This window comes from Macaca nemestrina, chromosome 2 (genome assembly GCF_043159975.1).
Source record: "Macaca nemestrina isolate mMacNem1 chromosome 2, mMacNem.hap1, whole genome shotgun sequence".
NCBI classification, from domain to species: domain Eukaryota; kingdom Metazoa; phylum Chordata; class Mammalia; order Primates; family Cercopithecidae; genus Macaca; species Macaca nemestrina.
In genome coordinates, this window is record NC_092126.1 from 154,660,907 (window position 1) to 154,676,937 (window position 16,031).

At 49.0% G+C, this 16,031-nt stretch overlaps 1 protein-coding gene across 1 annotated transcript; it reads left to right on the plus strand.

Moving 5' to 3' along the window:
- The first annotated feature begins 12,447 nt into the window (after positions 1-12,447).
- Positions 12,448-16,031, plus strand: LOC105477773 (nuclear pore membrane glycoprotein 210-like). Its single transcript, XM_011734546.2, has 3 exons — positions 12,448-13,456; positions 13,711-13,817; positions 15,399-16,031. The coding sequence occupies exons 1-3, from the start codon at positions 13,420-13,422 to the stop codon at positions 15,570-15,572; spliced, it is 318 nt and encodes a 105-aa protein (XP_011732848.1). The 5' UTR covers positions 12,448-13,419; the 3' UTR covers positions 15,573-16,031.

The window sequence follows — 16,031 nt, forward strand, 5'->3', positions numbered from 1 at the left end:
CTTGATCTCCTGACCTCGTGATCCGCCCGTCTCGGCCTCCCAAAGTGCTGGGATTACAGGCTTGAGCCACTGCGCCCGGCCCAATTTTTCATAATATGCTATTATCTTTTAAAATATTTTCTCCCTCCATAGTTATATCTTCCTGTTAATTTCTGAGTTTTTGTGATTTCTCTTTCTTCTTGATAATCCCCATTAAAGACTTGTATATGATACTTTCCTCAAAGAACCAACTATTAGCTCTGTCTTTCTCCGTCTTTCTATGATTATCCTCATTTTTTGTTTCATTAATTTATCATCTATTTATCCTTCCATTTACATTATTTGGGTTTATTCTCATGTTATTTTTTCTCATATGTTGGTTATTAGCTTCATTAATGTTCATCCTTTCTGCTTTCCTAATGTAAATAAAGCTACAGTTTTCTCTCACATGTTTACTGCAGCATCTCACAATTTTTAATTTGCACAGTTTTAATCATTTATTAGCATTATCTAATTTTCTTTCTTTTTTTTTTTTTTTTTTTTTTTTTTTTTTGAGATGGAGTCTCGCTCTGTCGCCCAGGCTGGAGTGCAGTGGCTGGATCTCGGCTCACTGCAAGCTCTGCCTCCCGGGTTCATGCCATTCTCCTGCCTCAGCCTCCCGAGTAGCTGAGACTACAGGTGCCCGCCACCACGCCTGGCTAATTTTTTGTATTTTTAGTAGAGATGGGGTTTCACCGTGTTACCCAGGATGGTCTCGATCTCCTGACCTCGTGATCCACCTGCCTTGGCCTCCCAAAGTGCTGGGATTACAGGCGTGAGCCACCGCACCCAGCCTAATTTTTTGTATTTGTAGTAGAGACGGAGTTTCACCATGTTAGCCAGGATGGTATCGATCTCCTGACCTGGTGATCCACCTGCCTCAGCCTCCCAAACTGCTGGGATTACAGGCGTGAGCCACCGTGCCTGGTCAGTATTATCTAATTTTCATTATGATTTATATAGACATTTGAGTTTAGAAAAATGTTCTAATTTTTATTTTTTTCTTTTCTTTTTTTTTTTACTTTTTTTTTTTTTTAATTATACTTTAAGTTCTAGGGTACATGTGCACAACGTGCAGGTTTGTTACATATGTATACATGTGCTATGTTGGTGTGCTGCACCCATTAACTCGTCATTTATATTAAGTATATCTCCTAATGCTATCCCTCCCCCCTACCCCCTCCCCACAATAGGACCCGGTATGTGATGTTCCCCTTCCTGTGTCCAAGTGATCTCATTGTTCAATTCCCACCTATGAGTGAGAACATGCGGTATTTGGTTTTCTGTTCTTGTGATAGTTTGCTGAGAATGATGGTTTCCAGCTGCATCCATGTCCCTACAAAGGACACGAACTCATCCTTTTTTATGGCTGCATAGTATTCCATGGTGTATATGTGCCACATTTTCCTAATCCAGTCTGTCACTGATGGACATTCAGGTTGATTCCAAGTCTTTGCTATTGTGAATAGTGCCACAATAAACATACATGTGCACATGTGCATGTGTCTTTATAGCAGCATGACTTAAAATCCTTTGGGTATATACCCAGTAATGGGATGGCTGGGTCAAATGGTATTTCTAGTTCTAGATCCTTGAGGAATCGCCACACTGTTTTCCACAATGGTTGAACTAGTTTACAGTCCCACCAACAGTGTAAAAGTGTTCCCATTTATCCACATCCTCTCCAGCACCTGTTGTTTCCTGATTCTTTAATGATTGCCATTCTAACTGGTGTAAGATGGTATCTCACTGTGGTTTTGATTTGCATTTCTCTGATGGCGAGTGATGATGAGCATTTTTTCATGTGTCTGTTGGCTGTGCATTTGTCACATAGTTCTCGTGTTATGGTTTTCATCTCTATCAGTTCTTTTAAGGACTTCTCTACATTGATTATTCTAGTTAGCCATTTGTCAAATCTTTTTTCAAGGTTTTTAGTTTTTTTGCTTTGGTTGCATAGTTCCTCCTTTAGCTCTGAGAAGTTTGATTGACTGAAGCCATCTTCTCTCAACTCATCAAAGTCATTCTCCGTCCAGCTTTGTTCTATTGCTGGCGATGAGCTGTGTTCCTTTGGACGGGGAGATGCGCTCTGATTTTTTGAATTTCCAGCTTTTCTGCACTGCTTTTTCCCCATCTTTGTGGTTTTATCTGCCTTTGGTCTTTGATGATGGTGACGTACTGATGGGTTTTGGTGTGGGTGTCCTTTCTGTTTGCTAGTTTTCCTTCTAACAGTCAGGACCCTCGGCTGCAGGTCTGTTGAAGTTTGCTTGAGGTCCACGCCAGATGCTGTTTGCCTGGGTATCAGCAGCAGAGGCTGCAGAAGATAGAATATTGCTGAACAGCGAGTGTTGCTGTCTGATTCTTGCTCTGCAAGCTTTGTCTCAGGGGTGTACCCAGCCGTGTGAGGTGTGAGGTGTCAGTCTGCACCTAGTGGGGAATGTCTCCCATTTAGGCTACTCAGGGATCAGGGACCCACTTGAGCAGGCAGTCTGTCCGTTCTCAGATCTCAATCTCCGTGCTGGGAGATCCACTGCTCTCTTCAAAGCTGTCAGACAGGGACATTTACCTCTGCCGAGGTTTCTGCTGCTTTTTGTGTAGCTATGCCCTGTCCCCAGAGGTGGAGTCTACAGAGGCAGGCAGGCCTCCTTGAGCTGTGTTGGGCTCCACCCAATTCGAGCTTCCCAGCAGCTTTGTTTACCTACTTAAGCCTCAGCAATGGTGGGCGCCCCTCCCCCAGCCTTGCTGCCACCTTTCAGTTAGATCTCAGACTGCTGTGCTAGCAATAAGGGAGGCTCCATGGGCGTGAGACCCTCTGGGCCAGGTGTGGGATATAATCTCCTGGTGTGCCGTTTGCTAAGACCCTTGGTAAAGCGCAGTATTAGGGTGGGAGTTACCTGATGTTCCAGGTTTGTGTGTCTCACTTTCCCTTGGCTAGGAAAAGGAATTCCCTTCCCCCTTGCACTTCCCAGGTGAGGCGATGCCTCCCCCTGCTTCAGCTCTCACTGGTCAGGCTGCACCTGTGGACCAGCACCACCTGTCCGACAGGCCCCAGTGAGGTGAACCCGGTACCTCAGTTGAAAATGCAGAAATCACCCGTCTTCTCTGTCGCTCAAGCTGGGAGCTGGAAGCTGGAGCTGTTCCTATTTGGCCATCTTGGGCGTGCCCCCGAAAAAATGCTCTAATTTTTATAATGGTGCAACAAATGTCCTTGTGCATGAGCCTTTTTTTTTCTTTTTCTTTGAGATGGAATCTTGCTCTGTCACCCAGGCTGGAGTGCTGTAGTACTATCTCGGCTCACTGCAAGCTCCGCCTCCCAGGTTCACACCATTCTCCTGCCTCAGCCTCCTGAGTAGCTGGGACTACAGGTGCCCGCCACCAGGTCCGGCTAATTTTTTGTATTTTTAGTAGAGATGGGGTTTCACCGTTTTAGCCAGGATAGTCTCGATCTCCTGACCTCGTGATCTGCCCATCTCGGCCTCCCTCCCAAAGTGCTGGGATTACAGGTGTGAGCCACCACGCCAGACCTGTGCATGAGCCTTTTTAAAATATTTTTTGCCTGTCTACTTTTGGGGTAGATTTTAAGATGTTGGATTGTGGGTCACAGGGTTAATGACTATGCGGTTTTACTAAATATGGCCAAATTGCTCTGCACAACAATGTGTACACAGCCACACTAGCACAGTTACATGTGAAACTATAGAAATTTTGCTACAGATAAGTAGTATTTCAGTATATTTTAATTTGCATTTTTCTGTTTTGAATAAAATTAAGAGGCTTTTGTCTTTTTTCTTCTTGGAACTGTTCATGTGTCTAGCATGGGATTGTTGGTAGTCTTTAGAGACTTGTTATATATTAAATACATTAAAACCTTTGTAATATACTCGGCATATATTTGTTGCTGTTCACCATTTATCTTTTGTACTTTATTGACTTTATATCAATAAATATAAATGGTACATAGTACACATTAATTCTATGTTCTCAGGCATCCTTCCTTCTTATGGAAGGGCTGTGATCACTCTCTAATCTGTGCTACATTGACAAGGAACAGCCAGTGTCAGCTGAAGTAGAAGTTTTATTTCCCAGGCTTCATGATGATTTAGTTATCTTTCTTTCAGATATACCTGAGAATCTCTTGGATGTCCCCACAAGGCTTTCGACTTACTCTGGGGTTTGCAAAACCTGGGCCCCAAGTTGCCCAGCGGGGATGCAGCCCTGAGGAGGCAGCTAAGGGTCATCTACAGGGAGCACCGCCCACCTCCTCCTGCAGGTCTTCACCCACAGCTGTTTTGTCTGAGCACTCATCTGAGTCACTGAGAGCATTTATTCATCAAAAAATAATTCTACTGAGCTTGACTTGTATAGTGTTTGTTTCAAAAGTTGTTTCTTTGTTGAAAATTTTATCTAATGAAATGACTATAAACCAGATACTTTCTCTTTTTATTTTTCCTTTGTGTCATATGTAGAAAGCTGATAATTTAAAAAGCCAGGGAAATGACCCTATCTGTTTACGTAAACTACGAGCCTTGGATCTAAAGTCTTTTTCCAATAGCTCCTGAGGAAGGTCGCCTAACCATACGCTTGCTTTCTGCAGGTTCCAGAAGTTTCCATGTGAAAGGAATGTCTCTCCCAACTCTGCCTCACCCAGTAACCTCCTCATTTAAAAAGCAGTGACTTTGTAATTTCCTAACTATACCTCACTGATTTCAAGGCACTGAAAAGCAGAAAAACCTCTTAGTACATGGAGATGGGGGTGATCTGGAAATTCCCTTTGTAACTTTTTTTAGTGAGTCTAATGTAAATTATTAGCTTATGTTTTAAATAAAGTCATCTCTTAACACTAGAATATGAAGCCATTCATTTTAAAATAGTGCTAATAAGATAAAATTCGCATGCCATAAAATTTATGCACATGTAGTATATAATCTAATATAATCACAGATTTATGCAGTCACTACCACAATCTGATTGTAAACATTAACGTAACTTTATGTTTTTATGTGTGAATTATATATCTGTATTTCTGTTTTGTCATTCTGAATGACAATTATCTTTATGTAGATTTACATAGATGTAAAACACCCTTTTTTTTTAAGTCAAGACATTTAAGTTTTTTATTTTTTGAGACAGGGTTTTGTTCTGCCACCCAGGCTGGAGTGCAGTGGCCTAATCACAGCTAACTGCCTCTCACCTCAGCCTCCTGAGTAGCTGGGACCACAAGTATGGCCCACCAAGCCCAGCGAGCTTTTGGTTTTTTGTTTGTTTTTCTGGTTTTTTTTTCAGACGGAGTCTTGCACTGTCGCTCTGGCTGGAGTGCAGTGGCGCAATCTCACCTCACTGCAAGCTCTGCCTCCCGGGTTCACGCCATTCTCCTACCTCAGCCTCTGGAGTAAGCTGGGACTGCAGGTGCCCACCACCATGCCCGGCTAATTTTTTGTATTTTTAGTAGAGATGGGGTTTCACTATGTTAACGAGGATGGTCTCGATCTCCTGACCTCGTGATCCACCTGCCTCGGCCTCCCAAAGTGCTGGGATTACAGGCATGAGCCACTGCACCCGGCCATTTTTCTTTTCTTTTTTTTTTTTTAAGAGACATGAATCTTGCTATGTTGCTCAGGCTGGTCTCAAACTCCTGGGCTAAAGCAATCCTCCCAGCTCAATCTCCTAAATATTTAAATGTTCCCAAACATTTAAACGTTTTTTTTTTTTTTTTTTTTTGAGACGGAGTCTCGCTCTGTCACCCAGGCTGGAGAGCAGTGGCCGGATCTCAGCTCACTGCAAGCTCCGCCTCCCGGGTTTACGCCATTCTCCTGCCTCAGCCTCCCGAGTATCTGGGACTACAGGCGCCCACCACCTCGCCCGGCTAGCTTTTTGTATTTTTTAGTAGAGATGGGGTTTCACCGTGTTCACCAGCATGGTCTTGATCTCCTGACCTCGTGATCCGCCCGTCTGGGCCTCCCAAAGTGCTGGGATTACAGGCTTGAGCCACCGCACCTGGCCACATTTAAATGTTTTTAATACATTAAACAAGAATTGTGTGTCTTAAGTATTGTTATAAAATTCAAATAATTATTTGATCTATAGAATAAAATATACTACCATTAGGTGACAGGTTTAGATTAACCCTTTGATTCCAAATCCCATGCACTTTCTTCCCACCTCTACTTCCTGGGATAGACTCTAAGCTTCTACTATGAATTTGGCATCAGTTGGGATTTTAATCCTGTTCCTGGGTCCCTCTGTGTGGAACACTTGCCAGGACAGAGACTGCAGGAACCCCAGAGTCCTTGCTCCTCAAACACTAGGATTTCAAGGAGGAAGAGTCCCCCCATTGATGCTTCATCCTTATACCTCTCCACATCCCCCAAGCCTTTTTATTACAGGAAGCCTCGGAATTAACCCTCCCCATCGTAAACACATGGACGCCAGGCTGGGCCTCCTTCTACAGTGAGCCCCACACCTAGTTCTGGGAGGACTCTGAGAAACGAGGATCCTCTAGACAAATTGGGGCAATTTCCCTCCAGCTTTCTCAATTGAGGTCTACTATTCCACTTCAGATAATGTGGCCGAAAATAGGTAATTCCATTTCCACGTGGATAATCTCTCCTGTTACTTACACCAACCATGGCTTCTGGGTGGTGGAGCAACACACACTATAGAATGAAAGAGGAACAAGGGGCTTCTTCAGGGACCCAGCCTCAGGGTGGAGATGTGGTTTCCTTCCTAGGAGGAGGACATAGTAGGGTGTGCATTGCAAGGGGGAGAAAGATAAACTCAGCCACGGGGGGCAGGACGATCCTCACTCGGCCTGGTAGAACCCACTCACTGAAATAGGTTCTTGTTACTTCCCAACTCCTTTGCAAGGAAACAAGTCAAGGTGTTTGTTGAAGTAAACACAAAATATCAAATGAGGCAAAATCATGGCTTCAGAATCCCTTTGACCATGAATACTGTGTGACACACTTTGTTTTAACAGAATTTGATTGCTCTGTAGGTGTCAAAATTTTTCCCCACAAAATAATAATAAAAAATAAGTGAGACTGCTCAATTTTAAAAATGTCACTTTCCCCCCAAGAAACATGTTTCTTATAGTAAGAGTCTCCAAGAACCATTGCTGTCTAGAATAGTTTCCCAGTGGTGCCTGAGGAGACACCTGCTGTGAGGGATGAAATGTTCAAATGAGTGACACCAAGACCAAGGGCTCTAGGAGTTCCGAGACAGCCGCCCATGGACTCCATGGGAGAAGGCAGGGCTCGGGGCCCTGGGCTGGACCAGAAGAGGGAGGAGTACAGTAGGGCTGAGAGAAGTCACAAGAATGTCCAGGCCATGTGTGGACAGGAGGGGGAGGATGGATTCCAGGGTTTAAAGTTCAGAAAAGTCAGTACACCATCATCCAGCCACAGCCATCTGCACAGTGATTTCTGTGCTCCGTCTGAGTGAGAGTGAATCCTAGCCATGGCTGGTCACTGCCAGGGCAAGAACTGAGGCCTTCCCATTCCTTGTCATCCCAGAGCTCAGCCCTGGGCAGCCCAACTTAGTCCTCCCAGAGGTTCTGATAAGCACATCACTGGGCTGGGATCTAGGTCAGGCGTGGAAAGGTTTCATCCTCACCCTGTCTAGCCTGCTGGGTCCCACACTAATCCAGGTGCCTTCTCGGGCTCTGATCCAGGATCAGAGGAGATGAGAGTGGGCTCCTGAAGACAGTAAGGTGTCCCCATCCCCTCTGTCCCTGCTGCTCTGATCCTGTGTGGACAGGGTTTGCTGGTTCGTGCTTTTCATCTCTGTATACAAGTGCAGCCCCTGCTGGGAACCCTTGACCTGGATGCTGTGCTCCCCGCTGCAGCATCCCCAGGCCTCACAGAGTGCCTGGCCCCTGTACCTGTGCCCAGGAAGCTCCCATAAATGGGTGACTGGATCAGAGCAGTCACCTACTCTGCAAGAAAACACCAGGGTAGAAGAATCATGTCTTCTTCATCTTTATATCTCTGAAGCTGCGCTCTTCTGTGTGGTGGCCACTACCCGGAGGTGTTGCTTATAACTAATTTAATTAATTCATTCAGTTAATTACAGTGCAATGAAACACTCCAACAGCCACATTTCACGTGTCCCTAGGAGTTATTTGCCACTGACCATAGCACTCAACAGCACAGAGAGCATTTCCCTCCATACAGAACACTTGGGTAGCTGCTCTGAGCCCAGCCCAGGTCTGTTGAATGAGCTCCTCTACCTCACAATGTTTCCATCACAGTTGCAATTCCAGGTAGATAAGTCTGTAGCTGAGAGCTGTAACGCTGCAGTGAAAATGGGGAAGTGAGAGGAGGAAAGGAGACCTTCTCACTTGACGATTTACAATTGTCAGCAACGCCTCATTGATGGCCTCGAACTCCATAGAGCCCAAGGAAGGTAAGAGAGCCCAGAGGACAGAGAAGGGTGATCTTGTGCCATCTAATGTGACCTCAGTGGAGTAGTAGGGATGGGTGAGTCACTCACTGGAATACCATTCTTGCTGATGTTTGTGGCCCTGGACACCACGCGATGCGCGCAGCAGTGAGGATGAAGACAGGAGGTAGGGAACTGCACCCCAGGTAGGACCCAACGGGAGAGGCTTCTGGGGAGCACGAGGGTTACACCTGAGGCTATGAAGCCTTGGGAGGGAGCTGTGAAAGCAGAAATAAATGTGTAAAATCTGATTCGTTCTCTCTGTATTTTAACAACATACAGAGATGGCGCCTCTGGGCTCTGAAGTGTGCTGTGTTTGCCATCATAGTCCTCACGCTGATACTTAAAGATAGTCTTTCCCAAAGCATCAGATCTTTCCTGCCTTTGCCACAGCAAACTTCAGAGCCTTTGATTATGTTTCACGTCTTGGGAATGATACACAAAAGATTTTGGTTTGAGTTTTGGGTGTTGACCTCCAGGGGAAGTAATCTGGTGAGACACAACTCTCTCACAGGCAGATACCTGATCTTGGATGGGAAGTCCATCTAGTGAGCGCCGGGTGCTGGGTGAGAAGTCGGCCCTCTCCCTCTGCACTTCCTTTCTCCTTCCTTCCTTCCTTCCCTCCCTCCCTCCCTCCCTCCCTCCCTCCCTCCCTCCCTCCCTTCTTTCTTTCTTTCTTCCTTCCTTCCCTTCCTTCCCTTCCTTCCCTTCCTTCCCTTCCTTCCCTTCCTTCCCTTCCTTCCCTTCCTTCCCTTCCTTCCCTTCCTTCCCTTCCTTCCCTTCCTTCCCTTCCTTCCCTTCCTTCCCTTCCTTCCCTTCCTTCCCTTCCTTCCCTTCCTTCCCTTCCTTCCCTTCCTTCCCTTCCTTCCCTTCCTTCCCTTCCTTCCCTTCCTTCCTTTCTTTCTTTCTTTCTTTCTTTCTTTCTTTCTTTCTTTCTTTCTTTCTTTCTTTCTTTCTTTCTTTCTTTCTTTCTTTCTTTCTTTCTTTCTTTCTTTCTTTCTTTCTTTCTTTCTTTCTTTCTTTCTTTCTTTCTTTCTTTCTTTCTTTCTTTCTTTCTTTCTTTCTTTCTTTCTTTCTTTCTTTCTTGATGGAGTCTTGCTCTGTCACCCAGGCTGGAGTGCAGTGGTGCAATCTTGGCTCACTGCAACCTCCGCCTCCTGAGTTCAAGCGATACTCCTCCCTCAGCCTCCTGAGTAGCTGGGATTACAGGCGCCTGCCACCATGCCCGGCTAATTTTTTGTATTTTCAGTAGAGACGGGGTTTCATCCTGTTAGCCAGGATGGTCTCGGATCTCCTGATCTTGTGATCTGCCCGCCTCGGCCTCCCAAAGTGCTGGAATTATAGGTGTGAGCCACCGCCCCCGGGCCCTCCCTCTGCACTTTCGGGACTTGCAGCAGAATCTTCAAGTTCTGTCCTCGTAACGGGGGGATCAGTTAAAGGGCAGCCAGGTTTCTGCTGGGATATGGGCCAGCTGTGCCCGCTGGTCTCAGGTGGAACAAGTTAAGTCAGCCCACAGTGGTGTACACGGACCCTTTGTGAGGTGGACGCCTTAAACTTCTTGACCTGTGTTATCCTCCCAGCAGCCATGCGAACTTGCACGCCACTGTACTCTCCATTGAGTGGTCATAGAGGCTGAGACCTGAAGAGGCCGAGCTGTTTGTCTGAGCTCAGGGAAGGCAGAGCTGGAGTCTGAACTCAGATCCATGTGGATCTGCACTCTCATGTGGGAGCCACAGGCCCCAGGGTTATTTACTTGTAGTTAGAAAATGAGCAGTTTGGCCAGGCACAGTGGCTCATGCCTGTAATTCCAACACTTTGGGAGGCTGAGGAAGGTGGATCATGAGGTCAGGAGATCAAGACCATCTTGGCTAACACAGTGAAACCCCGTCTCTACTAGAAATACAAAATAAATAAATAAATAAAAAATAGCCGGGCATGGTGGCAGGCACCTGTAGTCCCAGCTACTCAGGAGGCTGGGGCAGGAGAATGGCGTGAACCCTGAAAGCGGAGATTGCAGTGAGCCGAGATTGTACCACTGCACTCCAGCCTGGGCGACAGAGCGAGACTCCGTCTCAAAAAAAAAAGAAAAGAAAAGGAAATGAGCAGTTCAGTTCCTGAGATGCACAAGCCTCCTGTCCAGGGCTCACTGGCTGCACGGCAAGTGCTGCCACATGTGGGACAGGGCAGGAGCAGAGCCACACGGGTCCTTGGCCAGCGCTGGTGAAGGCCCACTCAGCTTGTATTCGCGACTGTGCTGCTTGCCTCAAGTTTTGCTATGTGATTTTTTTTAAAGAGCATGATCCCTTTTTTTAAAGTTTTATTTCATGTTTGAGTCTCCTTTTGCAGCACTTCAGGCCTGTAGAAAATCTGCCAGTGCAGTCCAAAAAGAGGTTTCCCTCCCTCACCTGAAAGCCAGTTGCCAGCCTCATGTCTCATCACCTTGATGATTTTCAAGTGCTTTATGACCATCAATGACATTGTCCTGTATGGCCACCGTGCAGTTATGGTGCTAGGAAACGAACACTGATGCCGACTGTCTTCAGACCTCACTCGAGTTTGGTCATTTGTCCCAGTTTTTTTTTTTAATTGAGACGGAGTCTCACTCTGTTGCCCAGGCCGGGAGTGCAGTGGCACAACCTTGGCTCACTGCAACCTCCACCTCCCGGATTCAAGCGATTTCTCCTGCCTCAGCCTCCTGAGTAGCTGGGACTACAGGCATGTGTCACCACACCCGGCTAATTTTTTTTGTATTTTTAGTGGAGACGGGGTTTCACTGTATTAGCCAGGATGGTCTCGATCTCCTGACCTTGTGATCTGCCCGCCTCGGCCTCCCAAAGTGCTAGGATTACAGGAGTCCGTCTGTCACTAGGCTGGAGTACAGTGGCACCATCTCAGCTCACTGCAACCTCTGCCTCCAGGTTTCAAGCGAATCTCCTGCCTCAGCCCTCCGAGTAGTTGGGACTACAGGCATTGCGCCACCACACCCAGCTAATTTTTGTATTTTTAGTGGAGACGGGGGTTTCACCCATGTTGACCAGGATGGTTTCGATCTCTTGACCTCATGATCTGCCCGCTTCGGCCTCCCAAAGTGCTGGGATTACAGGCATGAGCCACCATGCCCGGCCATTTGTCCCAGTTTTATCCCTTTCAGTAAAAAGAAAAATCCCAGCCCTGAGTCACCTGCTGCATGTGTCCTGTTTCTCTTAGTCTCTGTCAGCCTGGGACAGTCTCCTGGGCTTTGACTTTGGACACCGTGACACTTGTGAAGAGGACAGTCTGGTTATCTGTAGAGCAGCCCTCATTTTGGGTTTATCTGCTGTTCCCTCATGGCCAGGCTCTGAGTGCTGCGTCTTTGGCGGGAATATCACCGAAGTGAGACTCCATTCTTCCACTTGCTTCTGATCTGGGGAAGTCGCCTTCTCACCCCTTTTGTAATTATAAGTCCTTTGTTGGGGAGTTTACCGTCATCTGTTTTTTTGTTTTTGTTTTTGTTTTTGTTTTTTGAGATGGAGTCTCACTCTGTCACCAGGCTAGAGTGCAGTGGTGTAATCTCAGCTCACTGCAGTCTCTGCTTCCCAGGTTCAAGCGATTCTCCTGCCTCAGCCTCCCAAGTAGCTGGGACTACGGGCACGAGCCACCATGCCCAGCTAATTTTTGTATTTTTAGTAGAGACAGGGTTTCCCCATGTTGGCCAGGGATGGTCTCGATCTCCTAACCTCATGATCCACCCACCATTACTCCATTAAAGTCCAGCTCTGGGCCACAGGGGATGTTGGGGACGTGGTAGTTCCTCCATCACAACATTCTCCAGGGCTCAGCTCACGGTGACTCCAGGCAGACGTCCTCACATCCTCATGCCTTTGAGAGCCGAGTTGCCCTCCTGAAGGCAGAGCTTTCTGGACCAGCTCTGCGGTTTCTGGTGTTTGTAAAACCACAACCACAGGACAGAGTCAGAGACCTGGATTCCAGTCCTGGCTTTGTCACTTCCTGCCTGTGGCCTTAGCCAGGGAACGTTACCCCACCTAAGCCTCAGCCTCCTGCCCTGGGAAACAGAGCCGGAGGGATCCCATGCCCAGCTCGGCAGATTGATCCACTCAGGGCCCCTCTCTGGGCCTGGCGCACATTGGATATTGAGGGGGATACTGGTTCCCCGTCCCCTTCTGACAGCCCCCAGTCCCTTGCCATGTCAGGCCCCACAAGCTTCCAGGCAGCTCTGCACCTGAGCCAAATGATAATAGAAATACCAGACACCCAGGCTGGTTGGAGCAGGATTGTCCTGGATTTGTGGTCAATTCGACATGTGACACCTAGAGTAACCAGGCAAGGAAATAAATCACCGTGTGGCCTGGCACTGGCAGATGCTGGGGAGATGGAAGCATGGTGGCAGATTGCTCTTGTGCAGGGGAATGGTGGGCTCGTTTGTAAATGCAGGCTGAAGTGGGAGGCTGTGTGGGAAGGATCCCTGAAGTCAGGTCTGCCCAGCAGCCCACACTGCAGGCTCCACCACGTCCCCGACATCTCCCCAAGCTGGGATCTGGGGAGAGTGAGACGTAGTGTTGTCCGGTCCCCAGTGGGAGGGTGTTAATAGGGAATGCTGTGGTAGATTCTGACAAACCTTGTGTTCGGGTTTGATCAACAAACTTTGACATGTTCCTTTTCCAGAATCATCACTTTCTTGGAGTCTATGTCCATCCCTCCTCAGAGCATAGACCCCCCCAAAGGTTCGGACTAGTGCTACTGTGAACACTATAGACCTATTAACACTTCAGAGCATAGCCCTGCTGTGTGTTGAGGACAGAGCTGCTAGGATTCTGAGTGTAGACCCACGGAGGATAGGAACGAGTTTGAAGGAGCCTTCTTCAGATAGAGTGGGATGAGTCCAGGTTTGGTCCTCGGGAGGTCAGCTCAGGACTCAGGGCTGAAGGCGGCATCAGGCATCTGTTCCTCAGCAGCAGTTCCCTCTCCATGGAGGAGGCCAGGGCCATAGTTGTGGGGCCTGCAGGTGGGTGGCGTGGGGCCCGCAGGTGGGTGGCGTGGGACCCGCAGGTGGGTGGCATGGGGCCCGCGGGTGGGTGGCATGGGGCTCCCAGGTGGGTGGCGTGGGACCCGCAGGTGGGTGGCGTGGGGCCCACAGGTGGGTGGGGTGGGGCTTCCCATGTGGATGCTGAGGGCCCCTGTGCTGAGGGTGGTGGTCCCATCCTCCTCCACCCTGCTGCATCTGAGACCTGAGTGCTCAGGCTCCCCTGCCTGTTTTAGGGTTCACCGTTCACCCTGGTGACAGGTGGGTGCTGGAGACCGGCCGCCTGTATGAAATCACTATTGAAGTTTTTGACAATTTCAGCAAAAAGGTCTATTTATCTGACGTGAGTGCCTGCTTGTCCTGCCTGGGGGATGAGGTGGGGTCGTTGCCTGACGCAGCTGCTGGAAACAGCCCCCAAAGCAACAGGAGCCTCCATGCAGGTCAACCGAGGAGGGGTCCTGTGTCTAGCGGCGCTCCCGGGTCTGTGGGAGATAATGCGGAGGCGTCCCGGGGCATCTCCAGAGCCTGTGAGCCTGCACACCGGCCCCGCTATGGAGCCCCTGTCGGGCTGGAGAGCAGAGGGTGCCACAGCGGCAGGGTTCCAGGAGAGGGGGATAGGGAGGAGGTCTCTGCCCGCCACTCTCCCACCCCCTTTTCCCCAAGCTAGGGACCTCAGAGAATCCATTCTCCTCCTGCCCTGCAGAGGGTCAGGGAGCATGTCCTGGCCTTCTGCCTGCTGAGCCCCAAATACCTGGAACCCTGCATGACAGAGGCCGAGCTCAGCTTGCTTTCTGGTTCTGGAAAGGGGTGTCAGACAGATGGGGAAATGTACAGGAGTCTTGGCCGCCTCTCTGTCCCCTGTGAGAAACTCCAGTCTCATCAGCGAGTGCCTCCAGGCCCTTCCAGGTGGCGTTGGAGATTTATTTGTTTGTTTTTTGAGACGGAGTCTCGCTCTGTCCCCTAGGCTGTAGTGCAGTGGCATGATCTCGGCTCAATGCTACCTCCGCCTTCCAGGTTCACACCATTCTCCTGCCTCAGCCTCCCAAGTAGCTGGGACTACAGGTGCCCACCACCACGTCCGGCTAATTTTTTTGTATTTTTAGTAGAGATGGGGTTTCACCGTGTTAGCCAGGATGGTCTCAATCTCCTGACCTCGTGATCCGCCCGCCTTGGCTTCCCAAAGTGCTGGGATTACAGGTGTGAGCCACCGCGCCTGGCCCTGCGTTGGAGGTTTCAGAAGGAGGTGTGGTTCCGAGGTCAGGAGATCGAGACCATCCTGGCTAACACAGGTGAAACCCTGTCTCTACTAAAAATATAAAAATAATTAGTCGGGCATGGTGGCGGGCGCCTGTAGTCCCAGCTACTCGGGAGGCTGAGGCAGGAGAATGGCAGGAACCCGGGAGATGGAGCTTGCAGTAAGCTGAGATCGCGCCACTGCGCTGCAGCCTGGGCAATAGAGCTAGACTCCGTCTCAAAAAAAAAAAAAAAAAAAAAGGAGGTGAGGTTCCTCTCGGTGTCCTTACAGAAGTCATTGCTTTGCTCGTGTTATCAAACAAGGGCTGGGATGGTCACCATTTGCAGTTAGCTGTAGGGGACGTGATGTCCTTTTTTTGCATTTACTGGTTCCTTGTTGAGACCTCAGTAGGCTCCAAGCTGCCCCAGGTGCCACACGGGGAGATGAAACAGGAGTGCAGGTCATCGGGCACGCAGGGAGGGCGGCCTCAGTGGGGACAAAGGCTGTAGTGGTCAGAGCTCTGTTCCAGGGCCTGGCCCACCCATCTGCTGCTAGTGAAGGCTGCTGAGCCCCAGGGGGCCCCTTGGCCTGGCCTGGCTGCTGGTTTGAGTCCTGTAGCTTCTTGCCCAAACTCTGACTTTCCAGAGTCACCCCAGAAGCACCTCTCTCTTGTCCTGCCTCACCTTCCAGAACATCCAAATTGAAACTGTGCTTCCTGCTGAGTTCTTTGAGGTGCTCTCGTCCTCCCAGAATGGGTTGTACCATCATGTCAGGGCACTAAAGAGGGGACAGACGGCCATTGACGTGGCCCTCACCTCTGTGGTGGACCAGGCAAGTTGGTGGCTCCCCTGCGTTGGCTTATGAAGCCCCCCTCTGTAGGCAGAAATGTCAGCCCAGGAGGGCCATGAGTCCCAGGGAGTTGGGCCACCAGCGTCCCTTTGCCTGTTTGGGCTACTTGCATCCTGGGTTCTTTTTTCCCTTGTCTTTAAGAAGCCTATCAGCCTTAGGGAGCAAAGCTCTGATGATTGGAAAATTGGCCTTGGTGTTCCCATTTTCCTATCCCGCACAGGAGACCTCCTGGCCTGGAAGGGGCCACAGGCCGTAACAGGAAGAAACGCCCATGCACCGACAGTGACTCCTGCCAGAGTCAGCCTCCTCAGCTCTGGAGGTTGGGCAGGCTGCTTTAGCTCTCAGGCCTCAGTTTCCCCATCTGTAAAGTGGGGGAGAGACGACATTCATCCTGCCAGGGTGCCCTGAGGATTCAGTCAGGCAGCACTTCCAGGAGTGGCTGTAGCAGAGCCATGGAAAGCCATCCCCGTGGAG